At 36.4% G+C, this 14753-nt stretch overlaps 1 protein-coding gene across 1 annotated transcript; it reads right to left on the bottom strand.

Annotated features, from left to right (window-relative positions):
• Nucleotides 1-11145: 11145 nt before the first annotated feature.
• On the bottom strand, nucleotides 11146-12084 carry LOC110199527 (olfactory receptor 4P4-like). The gene has a single exon (XM_020974408.1). It carries the CDS (start codon nucleotides 12082-12084, stop codon nucleotides 11146-11148), a length of 939 nt encoding a protein of 312 aa, XP_020830067.1.
• Nucleotides 12085-14753: the final 2669 nt, after the last annotated feature.

Genomic DNA, 14753 nt, shown 5'->3' with positions numbered 1-14753 from the left:
TGCTGAAGGATAAAATTGTGAAGACCTCCTCATGTTTTCAGTATTTATAGATAATGACACAATATCAAATTTCCTTACTCACAGTCCAGCTGTTTTCCCCACCTCATCATGGTGCTTTTTTGTTTATTTTTATCTATATCAAAACTGAAATAATTTGAAAATCTAAGCTGTCATTGTCACGTAAATGTGATCATGTGCTGAATGTAGTTGGTATGATAGAAAATGTCACAGTCCCTTTTCAGGTCTCATTATTTATTTCTCAATTATAAAATGAAGGTGTTGAACTACATGACTTCTCAGGGTGTTTTCCAACTCAGAAGTTTAAGAGCCTAGATTTTGCTAGATGCTAGACTTATATTGTTTCTCTAGCCTTGTTTTTTTATCTGTAAAATGGGAATTTGCAGCATCTTATGGGATAATCAAGGAAAAAAATATATATAAATATAAATAATAAATTTCTATATAAACATGGCATGTGTAGGAAGTACCTTTTGTAGTAACTAATGTCAAATGTTTTCTCCATCAGTTTGATTTATTACATTGAGTGGGGATCACTACAGGGCTTGAGCATGACTACATAAATACTGAAGTTCTTTCTAACTGTTTTCATAATTCCTTCTTATATGATTCCCACAGTAATCCTAGAAGGCTAGGTACTTAACAACAGGTGGTGTTTGTCATCATCTTATAGAGATGGAAGCTGAGGCTTTGGGGCCAAATAATTTGCCCATCATTGCTAAGCTAGTAAGCATCAGAGGTTGGGTTAGGACCCAGGTGTTCAAATTTTAAATACCCTAAACTTGAGATCTTTCTTTGTTTCATCTAGGCTTTACTTAATCCTCTTCATGAATAAAGATAAAAACTAGTACATGGGGTACCTAAATGTATTGCCTTTATGGACAAAGCACATGTCAAATATAGATCTGGCCTCATACTCTTATGAAACTTGAGTGTCAGACATGATGAGCAGAGGCTGCTTTAATAACTACTGGCACTCAAGCCAATCATGGTCATAAGGATGCTGGCTCTTATACCAACCATAAGAGCTGTGAATACCTAGGACCTAGTGACAGCTAGAACATCTATTAGGCCCTGTAAGGGCCTTCTACTCTTCTATCATTGCCTGTTAGAGCCTTGCTGCTCCAAGGCTTAATTCTGTATTGGGGTCTACTAAAACGTAAGTCTTGTGACCTATGGTACAGACAAGCATATAGCCTGCTCGGGCATTTTGATGCTTACATGGTTAAGGTTTTCTGTGAATGAAGTGGCAGCAGTGGGCCTTGACCACAAGCTGCCCTCTGGGAGGAAGAAAAGGACCATGGAGAAAAGTTCCCTTCATATAGTCAAATGTGATCCATTTGGTATAGGAAACTCCATGGCATGTTGTAAATGCTTATTGATGGGGGAAAATGTACCAATGGAAGTCAATACCTGTTTGTCAATTCACTCTAAAAAGTTGAGGAGAGCACTGACATACCCAGGTTCATGAAGAACTTCCACCACATTATGCCATATAGCTTCTTGTTTGGAACCTCGGTGGGAGAAATACCTGTTTCCAGAAACTCTTATGTATGAATCTCCTATTTATTTATCTTACCCAAATAGATTGTAAGCTCCTTGAAGACAGAGATTCTTGGTTATTTTAACATCATCTCTATGACTGAGCTAAGTCTAATATGGTAAATGGGCTCTTTAACTTTTTTGTTTGTTTTTTTCTTTTTTTTTTTGTTTTTTGAATAAATGCATTTGTCTCCTTTAGTGTACAGGAGCTATTTTTTTTTTTAGTTGCCTGGAAACCTGGAACTTTTTTTGAGGGGTAGTGAAAGGGAAGAGAAAAGGATAACTGTTCCTTTTCTCTTCCCTTTCACTACTCCCCAAAAAAAGTTCAGGCTAAATCCTAAACTTTTCCAGAAACATGGGAGATAGAATTGATGATGTTTTAGGGGTACAGCAAGCCAAAATACTGAGGTTCAGGGAGGAGATAGTTTGCCTCACTGGGGCCCACTCATGAGATGTTGCCAGAGATAGGGTCTTTGGACTGGGTAGGGATATGGTCCTAGGGCTGGGGTCAAAATACAAACACACCATCAGAACCACTAATCCTACCCCTCAGCATAATAAGAAACATCTTAGTATTGTGCCCAGTTAAAACTACCTTATTAAGAATACAATCCGGAGAGCAATTACAAAGCTTGGGAGCCTTGATTTCTAAGCCATATAAAGAGTGGCAGAAAGGGAAAGAAGACTTACCACATATGGTCACTGCCTCCCTAAGATGAAAGACTCTTAAGGGAGAACATGCAATACATTCTGCTTGTGTTCCAAGAGGACAAAACTGAGACCAGTGGTTAGAAGCTAGAGAAAAGCAGATTTGAAGTACTAGAAAAACAGAATTTATCAATTAGAGTTGCCTAATAACAGGCTGCCATTTGAAGTCTTAAGCTGCCTAGCAAAGAGCATTTTGAGGATTATTGTGTAAAAATTTCTTTCATTAGGTGGGAGGCTGGATTAGATGATCCCTAAGGTCTTTGTCAACTACTAGAAAAAAAGTGACCTTGAGACTAAAAAAGTATTTTCATTGGGTGAGAGTGGGTATCATAAATACCAGCAAAGATGGTTAAAGTGGACATTATTTCAATACAAGTGAGCCACTGAAATAGTGAAACATAGACGAATTCATTTGGTTATAATTTTCTTACCCACAAAGTTTGTTTTTTTTAAAATCAAACAAGAATACTTAAGCACCCATTACTTGTTAGGCACTATCCTAAACCCCTGACATAAAAAGGTAAAGTGAATTCCAACTTTAACTTACATTAATACAGATCGCCAGGTTTCCACAGCTCCTGCCATAGGAATTTTCATTCAGGTGAAATACAGCCAGCCAGCTGCAAAGCATTTCAAAACCTGATTTGATCCTGCTAACATCAAGTGTTATAAGATTCTGAGCAGGTTTGTGGACTTTGGTGGAAACTTGAACCATTTTTATCGCAACTCAAAATGTTTTATTCACCACAACCCCATGAGATAGATGTTTGAGTTTTTGGTATGCCAGCTTGCTAACTGGGGGACCAAGGCTGGAAGAGAATAAGACAGCCTGAGATCACAGATAGTAAGTCACGTAGATTCAGGTTTTTACGACAGGGAAAAAAAAAAAACAGCCTGTCTTCAGGCTGTTTAACATATCAGATGTTGTAGTCCATAAAGTACTTAGCACTTAAAGATCATTCATTTCATTTAAATGTCTGGTGTGTTCTGTCCAACTGGAGGTTTGCCTGCTCTCTTTTCTCTTTTGTATATGATTCACTTCCTTATTGATAAAAGTCTTCCCATATATGACTTCACTGGGGTCTTAACATTCTTATTGGGTAGATGCTATAGACATTATCCCATTTTGCAAGTAAGAGAATGCAGGTTCAAGGAATGACTTGCTCAGAGAATTTTAGAAAAAAAAAAGGTATGATAGGCCTCTGGAGAATTTTTTTTGGGAGGGCAGCTAGGTGGCACAGTGTATAAAGCACTGGCCCTGGAGTCAGGAGGACCTGAGTTCAAAACTGTCCTCAGACATTTAGCACTTTCTAGATGTGTGACCCTGGGCAGGTCATTTAACACTAATTGCCTCACCAAAAAATAAACAAGTGAACAAAAAAACACAACTCAAAAACATTGAAAATCTTCATGTACCTATTTTGGACTTCATATAAATAGAACCTTAAGAATAATCTATTTTTTTTTATGTTTGTCATTTCAGTCATATCCGACTCTTTGCAACCCTATTTCAGGTGTTCTTGGCAAAAATATTGGAGTGGTTTGCCATTTCCTACTTCAGCTTGTTGTACAGATGAGAAACAGGCAAATAAAGTTAAATGAATTGTCCTGGGTCACACAGCTGGGAAGTGTCTAAGGCCATATTTGAATTCAGGAAGATGAGTGAATCTTCCTAATTCTAGGCCCAACATTCCATTCACTATACCACCTAGCTGCCCTGATTTTTTATAGGTTTTTTTTATTAATATGTTATATTTGGATTATACTAGCTATAGACAAAATACAGTTATTCGTTAATTTGATTAGTAATTCCATACATACTCTTTTAGGGCAGCTAGGTGGTACAGTGGATAGAGTGCTAGGTCTAGAATCAAGAAGACCTGAGTTCAAATCCAGCCTCAGACATGTATTAGCTATGTGATCCTGGGCAAGTCAATGAATTCTGTTTGTCTGGGTTTACTCATCTGTAAAATGAACTTCAGAATGAAATAGTAAACCACTCCTGTATCTTTGTCAAGAAAACCCCTAATGGGGTTGGCAAAAGTTGGAAATGACTGAACAACACCAACAAAGCATAGTCTTTTATTTTGAAATTTATTAACTACTACTGATAATGATATGCAGCTTTCCATCTGACTACAATTCATCCCCACCCTAATGCTGGGATAGGAAGCAGGTGTGTGTCTTGCAAGAAGGTGATCACCACTGGTTCCTGATTTCAAGCGCTGATTAGGGAAATTATATGCCTAGAATGTTGTACAATCCAGTAGTCAAGTGACTAATGCTCTAAGAAAAAGAATTGATGTTACCACTTAGGGGCCAAGAAGCTTTACCATGTGCCACACCCTGGTAAACTGTCTCAGCAGATGGGCTAAATCATATTGAGGGTGATCAACAGGAATTAAACCTGTCAGGGAGTTAGGCAGGACGTCTACCCCAAGCATATTAAGACTTCCTTCAGAGGAATAGGTGGATGAGAACAATTTGTCCTGACTTTTGTCTTGCCACCCGACTTTGATTACTCTGCGAGAGTGAGCCTGACAACTTTTTGTGACTCTGCCTAACTTAAATCCAATTCACTCACAGTCAAGATAGGAAGTACTTGACAATTTGAATGGAGGGGTACAAACATCACAAGTTGGGGGCATGTGACAAAGAGCAGGTAACGTAAAAAGCTGGAGACTTGGTGTCACCCCAGATGAGCCTCCCCCAACACTGATTGACAAGAAGCTTTATGAACAGTGTGTCACTGAGTCAACATTATTTTCAACAAAGGGATATTAGAACCCACAAATAAGAGCTGACAGGCACCTTAGAGCACAGATTGTCAGAGCTCGGAGGGACCTTTAAGACATAGAATGTCAGAGTTTGGAGGGACTTAGAACATAGGATGTCAGAATTGGAAAGGACATTAGAACATAGGATGTCAGAGCTGGGAGGGACCACAGAATTTTGCCTATACAATTTCAGAGTTGGGAGAAACCTCAAGGCATGGGAGGTTAGAGTTGGAAGAGAACCAAAAACATACAATAAACATTGATTACATGCCTACTACGTGCCAGAAACTGTGATAAGTGCTAGAGATACAAATAAACATACGTATACATATATATAAATATACATATATATGTATATGTAAATATACATGTATATACATATATATATACATATATATGTGTGTGTGTATATATATATATATATATACACACACACATATATATGTATATATATATATATATATATATATATATATATATATATATATATATATATATATATATATATATATATATATATATATATATACACACACACATATATATGTATATCTGTCCTCAAAGAGGGCAAATCAAATGGGAGGAGGGAGACCAAAGACAGAAAAGGAAGCAAAAAGAGGGAGGAAAAGGGGAAGGTCCCCATCATGGGGGCATGCAGTACAAAGGAGTGCATTTGAGTGGGAATTTAACACATAGGTGGTCTGGGAACCCTTATTTCTACCCAAGTTCTAGGAGGATCTCTGTGTTCTGTCTTCTAATCAGAGGGGGCTTGGGTGCAGATCGTACTAAGGAGACATCAATATGCTAGGGCTAATGTGGTTTTGCAAAATCATGAGGCTACTGAGGCCATGATAAAGAAGTCCAAGGGAAGGCAACTAGGTAGAAAATGGAGAGGTGTTGGAGAGCATTCAATTTGACACCATCATCTTGTAGAGGAAGAAACTGAGTCTTTTTCCATTTCATATAAGTACCTGGGCATTGATATTTAAGGTTTGTAAAGTGTTTGACCTATCTTTTCTTCCTTTTCTTTTCTTTTCTTTCTTTCTTTCCTTCCTTCTTCCTTCCTTCCTTCCTTCCTTCCTTCCTTCCTTCCTTTCTTTCTTTCTCTTTCTTTCTTTCTTTCTTTCTTTCTTTCTTTCTTTCTTTCTTTCTTTCTTTCTTTCTTTCTTTCTTTCTCTCTTTCTTCTTTCTTTCTTCTTTCTTTCTTCTTTCTTTCTTTATTTCTTTCTCTTTCTTCTTCTTTTCTTTCTTTCTTTCTTTCTTTCTTTATTTCTTTCTTTCTTTCTTTCTCTTTCTTTCTTTCTTTCTTTCTTTCTTTCTTTCTTTTCTTTCTTCTCTTTCTCTTTCTTTCTTCTTTCTTTCTTTCTTTCTTTTCTTTTTCTTTCTTTCTTTCTTTCTTTCTTTCTTTCTTTCTTTCTTTCTTTCTTTCTTTCTTTCTTTCTTTCTTTCTTTCTTTCTCTTCCTTTTCATATGATTCTCACAAGAATACCATGGCTTCTTTATTCCAAGTGTATCTATAGTCATTTGTCAGATGAAAAAAAAATGAGGATTTGAGAGCAAAAACGACTTGCTGAAGTCTTATGATTTCTAGCCTAATGTTCATCTCCCTTATGACAAGTTTTCTTTGGGACTGAGTTCATCTGATTAAATTAGAAAGAAATGTGGGCATTAATATAATGTAGCTAATACATCTGTGCTTGATTTCTACTAATCACCCCACACACTGAAGTTCAAAACAACCATATTTTTGTCTTTGTAGGCCAGAATACAAGGCCTGTTCATGCCAGGCAATCCTATATTTACTTTCAGAAAATTTTTTTTTTCCCTATAGAAATAACTATCAGACCAATTTAGTTTTCACACATTGGCTAATTCCATTTTGCTCTTTAGATTTATTTCAATCTGTGTTAAAGTAAATGCCCACCTGCTCTAATCTTTTTTCACTTCTAGGACGATCAGGGCAGAAGTGTGGGATTAAATCTGTTCACACCAACTCCTCCTTTGGCAATATGGGGTACGATATAGTGATAACAGTGAATGTCCACTAGGTGGCAGTATGACACAACATTACACCAACACTCCCAATTCTTGTCATAAAATGATGTCTAAAGATGGGGGGAAAATAAAATTAAAACTTTAGAAATCATTTAATTCAATCCTATTTAACCTCTCCCTGAACCACAATTTTACATATAAATAAACTAAGCCCCAGAAGGTTGAAACAACTTGCTAAATATAACAAAGCTTCCAAGGGGAAGTAACATGATTAGAACCTGGGCATCCTAAATCCTACCTGCCTTAGATTCCCTTAAATGAGCCTGAGAACACTTTCCCCACACAATTATTTTTCTAAAAAGATTCAAAAAGGGAAAAGAGCCAGAAGATTTGAGAGGTCGCAGTATGAGGAGGTACCAACTTTTATAAATAGGGTTGGTGTTAAGAATATAAAAGACATTTTTTTTTCCACAAAATTATATTTTAGCCTGTAATTTTACTTAGAGCTCCTGGTGGTTTATTCTGGTAATTCTGAGACCCTAAGAATCCTACTATCAATCTTATACAAGTCACATATGAAGGTGTCCTCATCTCTTCGGTATTTCCTGATATTAGAAAAATACTGAATCTCCTTGCTTACAGCCCAGCCGCTTTTCCTACATCATCATGATGCTTTTATGTTTATTTTTATTGATATCAAACTGAAATATTTCAAAAGCCTTGAAAGTTCATATTTTCAGGTAAGCATGGTTGGTGAGCAGTCAGAAAAGCACGCATATGCCTACTCTGGATTTCACGTGCACAGAACCTTAACAACAATTGTTGTTGTTGATGATGTTCAGTCGTTTCAGTCATGTCTGAAGCATATATTTTTTCCCCTGGCAAAGACACTGGAGGGGTTTGCCATTTCTTCTGCAGCTCATTTTACAGATGAGGCAACTTCAGCAAGCAGGGTTAAGTGAATCACACAGGGTCACGCAGCTAGTAAGTTTCTGAGGCCAGATTTGAACTCCAGAAGATAAATGAGTTTTCCTCATTCCAGGCCCACCCCTCTATCCACTGAGCCACTTAGCTGCCCTGTTTTGTTTTTTTTAATTTTATTTTTAGTAATATCATATATTTGGGTTGTATTAGCTATAGACTAAATACAGATTCGGTTTATACTAAAGACACAAGTATTTACTAATTTGACTAGTAATTGCATACATGCTTCTTGTTCCTTAAGACTAATTCTGCTTCCAGATTATTAATCTAATTTGCTCCTTAGTCACCCAATACCTACTTCTAGCAGTTATAATTCTCCTGTCACGGATCTTCTATAACAGCTTCTCCAATGAGTCCTGGAACTTTGTGCATAAATATGCTTTAAAAAATGCTACAGGCTTAGACTCTTAAAATCTAGCCACTGCTTATGTGATTTAGAGGGTCAAGGGTGCTGGACCCCAAAATCACAACACGTGGGACCTGTTTGAAAGAATTTGACCGAAGCCTTCTTTCAGCCAAAGACAAGGTTTATTAGAACATCCATAATATTGGGCAGACTCTTAAGGAGTCTGAATATTAGTGAGCTATTGGCTAGATTTTAAGAATCTGAGCAGTGGCTAGATTATAAGAATCTGAGCGTCTTAATGGAGACAAGATGGACCTTATATACAGAAAAGACTGTGAGAGGGACCTAGGAGTGGCCAGTAAGCTGGGCCTCAGATGCTAGCTGTGTGACCCTCATCAAGTCACTTGCCCCTGTTTACCTCACTTTGTCATATATAAAATGAGCTAAAAAAAAAGAAATGGGAGACTATTCTATTATCTCTGCAAGAAAACCCTAAATGGGGTCATGCAGAGTTGGACCCTACTGAAAAAACTGAACTACAACATTGTATTATTTGATCTCCACTAAAGACTGGTTTCCTTCCTCAAATTCCCCTTGTTGAATATGTGTGTGTGTATATGCATACACCCATAATGTATGTGTGTGTGTGAATGTATATGTATATGTGGAATTTGTGTGTATATAATATATATATATGTATGTGTGTACGTAGACGTGCATACATCATGCATATACCTCTATATATGTATGTGTTTGTGCATATATATATATGTGTGTGTGTGTGTGTGAGCAGTTTTTTTTCTTTCCCTGTTAATTTGTTCTTACATGTATCCTACTTTTCACTGCGTGTATTTTGATGCAATTATCAGACTGTTTATGGTCTTTTTGTTGGTTTATTTCTCTCAGTATTTATATTTTCTAACTCATATCCATATATTCTACCTATCATTGCAAAGAGAATCAGACCCAATACCTACTTCTAATTATTCAATACATTTCCATTCAAATCATATGAATTCAATAAACATTTATTAAGCATTTCCCCCCTGTGAGTATGGCACTAATTTAGCTGATAGATATACAAATACACTTTAAGGAAAGGAAAATAAAATTGATTTTCCTATTACCTATATCATTTTGCTAATTAAATTGAACTTCAAAAATTATATAATTCAATCTGATTCAATAATCATACCTTAAATATATACTGGGTACAATACAATCAGATGAGCATTCAGCTACAAGGAGACTCTTGGAGGAGAGTTTACATTCTTCCATTCACATCTTTGTCCAAATAGGTGGACCACTGACATTTTTAATTATACCTTTGTATTCAGAGTTTGCCTTTTGTGGTCCTACCAAATCTAATCTGAAAGACATGACAGCATATTCCCTTAGTTAAAAAAAAAAAGTTCTTACTTACATAGTGATTTCCATTCACTATTTGTTTCAAACCTTAAAAATTCCCTCTGAAGCATTAATACTGTCATTTCACAGATTACAAAACTAAGCCACAGAAAGAGTCACCAATTCACCTGAGGTCACACACCCATTGAATGTCAAAGATTCAATTCAAACCTAGGTGTATGTGATTCCCAATGCAGCACTTCACCTATCCCTCTGGTTGTAAGTCATGAGCTTTTGAAATTACATTATCATGATTTCATTAATGTAAAGAAGCAAGGTAAAACACAAAGGATAGGCCTGCCAGTCCATCTTAATTTTCTTAAATAAACAAAGCTTCCATAAAAAAACCCTAAAAACAAAAAACTCTGAAATATTAACCTATGTCTCCCTGACTCCAAGACTAGTTCAGTATCCATCAAATTAGATGTGGAGAGATGAAGAAATTCAGTGAACATATTTGTTCTTCTTTTTGAAAGCGCTTTTTCTCACTCTTTTTTTCTTCATTCTTTCCATCTTTTCTTTCTTCCTTGCACTTTTTCTTTATCTCATTTTCTTCCTTTTCCTTCCCTTTTCCTCTCATCTCCTCTCTTCTCTTAACTTCTGCCCTATGTTGACTTCTATCCAACCCTTCCTTCCTCTTCCCCCATCTCCTCTTCTCTCCTCTCCTCCCTTTCCTCTTCTCTTTCCTCCTCTTTCCCCTTTTCTCTATGTTTGTCTGTCTGCTCTCTCTCTCTCTCTCTCTCTCTCTCTCTCTCTCTCTCTCTCTCTCTCTCTCTCTCTCTCTCTCTCTCTCTCTGATAGACTAAGGAAAACCTCTAGGATAGAGTTTTCCCTTTGTCCCACTTTTCCATACAAGATTTGAATTGAAAGATGGTAAGTTGTTTCAAGGAGATCTAAAAAAAAAGTTCTCTCATCCATAATGTTTATATAACAACAATGACAGGGGAGGGGGACACATTATCTTACCTGTGAAAACAATTGGACAGTTTACAAAATGTTTTAGTTTCATTGGCATTTAAAAAGTCTACTATTGGGGCAGGAAGAAGAAGGGGTAGGCTCCTCCTTCTGCTAGCTACATATTTATAAACAAACCTTTTCCTGACCTAATATCCAATATTGTACCAAGGTTGGTCTGTCTGTCTTCATGTGGTCACTTTTTAGGACTTATGTGCTCTTGGGCCAGTCATCTCTCTTTTCTTGCCATCAGTTATTTTTTCCCCCATTTTGACAGAGTATTTTGTACTAACTACATGGTTCACTAGTCTTTTCCTACTCTAAATCCTATTTGCTTCAGACAAGACTTAAATGGGCACTGAATTATCAATTATGTTTTTCTAACCATGAAAACCTGGTGAGAGATTTTTTTTATCAGAAAATGAGTTTTCTTCTTAAAAACTTGTTTCTGCTCCATATATTCATCACTGCTTTTTTCATGTCTTTATTTTTCAGAGTGTAGATGAAAGGATTGAGCATAGGAGCAATGATGGTGTAAAAAAGGGCAAACACTTTATCCTCACTGAAGGTGGTGGCTGGTCTAATGTAAATGAAGAGTACAGGGCCAAAGAACAAGACAAGAACAGTGATGTGGGAACCACACGTAGACAGAGCTTTTCTGCGGCTGTCAGAAGAGTGTCCATGGAGGGTGTATAATATCATAGTGTATGAACCCATAACCACTATGAAAACCACCAATGCAACCATCCCTGAACTTACAATCACTAAAAGTCCCACCCTTTGAGTATCAATGCAGGCAAGTTCCAATAAGGGATATACATCACAGAAATAGTGATTTATCTCATTGCGACCACAGAAGGGTAAAAACGTTATGAGTACAAACTGAGAAAATGAATGCAGAATTCCCCAAGCAAAGGCAGCTAAGACCATCATATTGCACCTCTTCCTGCTCATGATCACCTGGTAATGCAGAGGTTTACAGATGGCCACGTACCGGTCATAGGCCATTCCTGTAAGAACAAAGATTTCTATTGCCCCAAACAAGTGCATTGTAAAAACTTGGATCAAGCAGTTGTTGTAAGAAATGGTCTTCCTTTCAACCAACAAGTCACTGATGAGCTTTGGTGTCACTGTGGAGGTATAACAAACATCTACAAGGGATAAATAGGTTAAGAAATAGTACATGGGTTGGTCAATGAGCTGACTGACCAGGATGGACATCATGATTATCAAATTTCCCATTAGAAGAGCCACATAACAAAATGAGAATAGTACAAAACACAGAACCTGAACCTCATTATTTTGACAAAGTCCTAAAAGAACAAATTCAGTGCTGTTATTCCTGTTTTTCATGGTTCATCATGAACAATGGCCAGTAGTAAAATCTGCAAGGTAAAAGCAATAAATAAATATAGGAAATACAAATTGAGGAAAATGTATGTCATAACCTATTCCCAGCACTTAGAGAAATGTAAAAGATTTAAGTACATTGGAAAATGAAAATTCAGTATATAACTGAAGTATTGACCAAGTATGACTCTAATTGGATTTGTAACAAGTAGCATTGATATCTATTTATAATGTTAGTACACAATAACATACAGTATCAGATTTGGCAGGGAACCCAGAGATCATTTCCCCATGCACTACTGGAACATGAATTATCTCTGCAATATTTGTAATTAAGACTTATCTCACAATATTTTGAAGACCTCTACTACCTCCCAAGTCAGATGAAGTACAAAACTATAAATCGCTATGTAATTAGGATCAAGGTCAATACAATTAAATAAATTGTTTAAACTCTCTTAAAAATATTTCTTATAGCTTAAAATATCTCTACACCAGCCTTGTAGGGGGAAAATATATTAAATAATCATATTAGAGAAATAGATCGACTTAGTCAAAAATGCAAAAATTATCAATGATACAAAATAAATGACATATGAAATATTCATATGTATAAGAAATAATAGTTTATTATCTTTAGTGCTTTAAAGTTTCTATATAATTTTCCCTCTAGCATTAGCTCTGTGATATTATTGGGAATTTTATGGACATCATGGTTGAGGAAACAGAAGCTGACAAAACTTACTTGAATACACTTTGATTATACTATTGATCAATTTCGGAACCAAAATTTAAACCATTATGTCTCTGGACTCCAAGTCCATTACTTTCACCATTATTATATATTGTTTCCAAGAAATAAATGGGTTACTTAAATACTGTTGGGTCTGAATATTATTATCTTTTGTAGAGTTTTAAGCATCATAAGGAATATTTTTAGGCAATTAGTATATACACCTGGTCACCATGTGCTTTTCCTAATCTGAATTACAATTGTCAATTGCATGCTTTTTAAAAGCACTTTCTACAAATTAACTTACTTGAGACTCACAATAACCATATGAAGTATTACAAGCATTGTTATCCCCATTTTGTTTATATCAGCTATAATTTAATTACCTAGTTGTTTTGTATTATAGAAACAAAAAGTAAATGCTTAAACCTGAGGTGAAAAAAATAGTTTGAAATAGGTTAAGTGACTGAAGAGGAACAAGTGTCCCTCAGGGTTCTGTCCTGGGCCCTCTTCTCTTCTTCCTACTACTTCATTTGGTAATATTATTAACTCGTATGGACTTGATTATTATTTCTGTGCTGATGATTCTAAAATTTACATATCCTGCTCCACACTTTCTGCTAACCTCTAATCTCCAATATCCAATTGCCTTTCTCACATCTCAAACTAAATGTCTGATAAGATCTTTAGTAAATATATACAAAATAGAATGTATTTTCTTTTACCCTAATCCTATGACCCTCCTGATTTTCCTATTTCTGTAAAGGGCAGCACGCTCTTCCCAGTGCCTTATGCTGGCAAGCTAGAAGTCATCTTGGACTCTCCACTGTCTCTCAACCCTCATATCCAAATTATTGACAAGGCTTTCAATTTCATATTGGCAATATCTCTTGTATATCCCACATTCTCAATTTTGACACTGTCAGCACTATAGTGTAGGCCTTCCTCACTGCACATATGGGCTATCACAATAGCCTACTAGTAGGTCTTCCTGGTCAAGATGATTCCCATGCCAAACCATTCTCCATTCAGCCATTAATGTGATTATTCTAAAGTGTCACTCTCTTACCCAACAAACTCCATTGGTTCCCTATCATGTCTTGTGTCAAGTTAAAACAAACAAACAAAAAAACTGAATGCTTTTGTTTGTATTTCAAAGCCCTTAATAACTAGCCTTTCCCTACCTTTCTGGTCTTCCTGCACCTTACTCCCTCTTGCACTCTCTGATTCAGCATCATTGACCTCCTCCCTGTTCTATGAATAATACACGTATTCTCTAGACTATGGATATCGTGTCTAGCTATTCCCCCATGTCTGGAATTCTCTCCCTCTTCCACTCTGCCTGCTGATTTCTCCATCTTCCTTTTAGTGCAAAGTAAAATCCCACCTTTTACAGGAAACCTTTTTCCAATCCCTCTCCTAGTGCCCTTTCTTTATTAATAATCGCAATCAGTATTATTATGAAGCTGAAATGAGATGACGTATATAAAGCAAATGACAAAACTATATTACTGTATTGTTATCATCATCATGATCATCATCATCATCACTATTTTTACTATCCTTGGGTAATCAAGTCTACTGATGACTTCATTACTGCACTGTTACTGAACTCAAGCAGTGTTTATAGAGCAATAAAGGAGTGTGTTGGTAAATTCTTGGATCTGAGGAAAACAAAAATAAAATATTCGCACATACTTTCAAGTGTAATATGCATTATTAGAACTTTCTAAATTCCAGGCAATCAACAAAACAATATATCAAGTCTTGATTTTTGGCGATTGCCAGTTTCTGAGATATTACATGCTCACAAGGAATAGCTAATAATTGGCTCTTTGCAAACTGGTTAGAGCTTGCCCCAGCATACTCCCTAGCCTTACCACCCCTCCAGCCACTTAGATTCACATGCTCATTGTCATGCTCAATTCTTCACCCTCTT

This window comes from Phascolarctos cinereus, unplaced genomic scaffold (assembly GCF_003287225.1).
Source record: "Phascolarctos cinereus isolate Bilbo 61053 unplaced genomic scaffold, phaCin_HiC Scaffold_9;HRSCAF=440, whole genome shotgun sequence".
NCBI classification, from domain to species: Eukaryota; Metazoa; Chordata; class Mammalia; order Diprotodontia; family Phascolarctidae; genus Phascolarctos; species Phascolarctos cinereus.
Note: the sequence above shows the minus strand (reverse complement) of the source record. Positions and strands in the feature narration are given on the sequence as shown.

Excerpts from the sequence above, each read along its gene's own strand:
- LOC110199527 (XM_020974408.1), bottom strand. The coding sequence starts at position 12,084 with ATGAAAAACAGGAATAACAGCACTGAATTTGTTCTTTTAGGACTTTGT.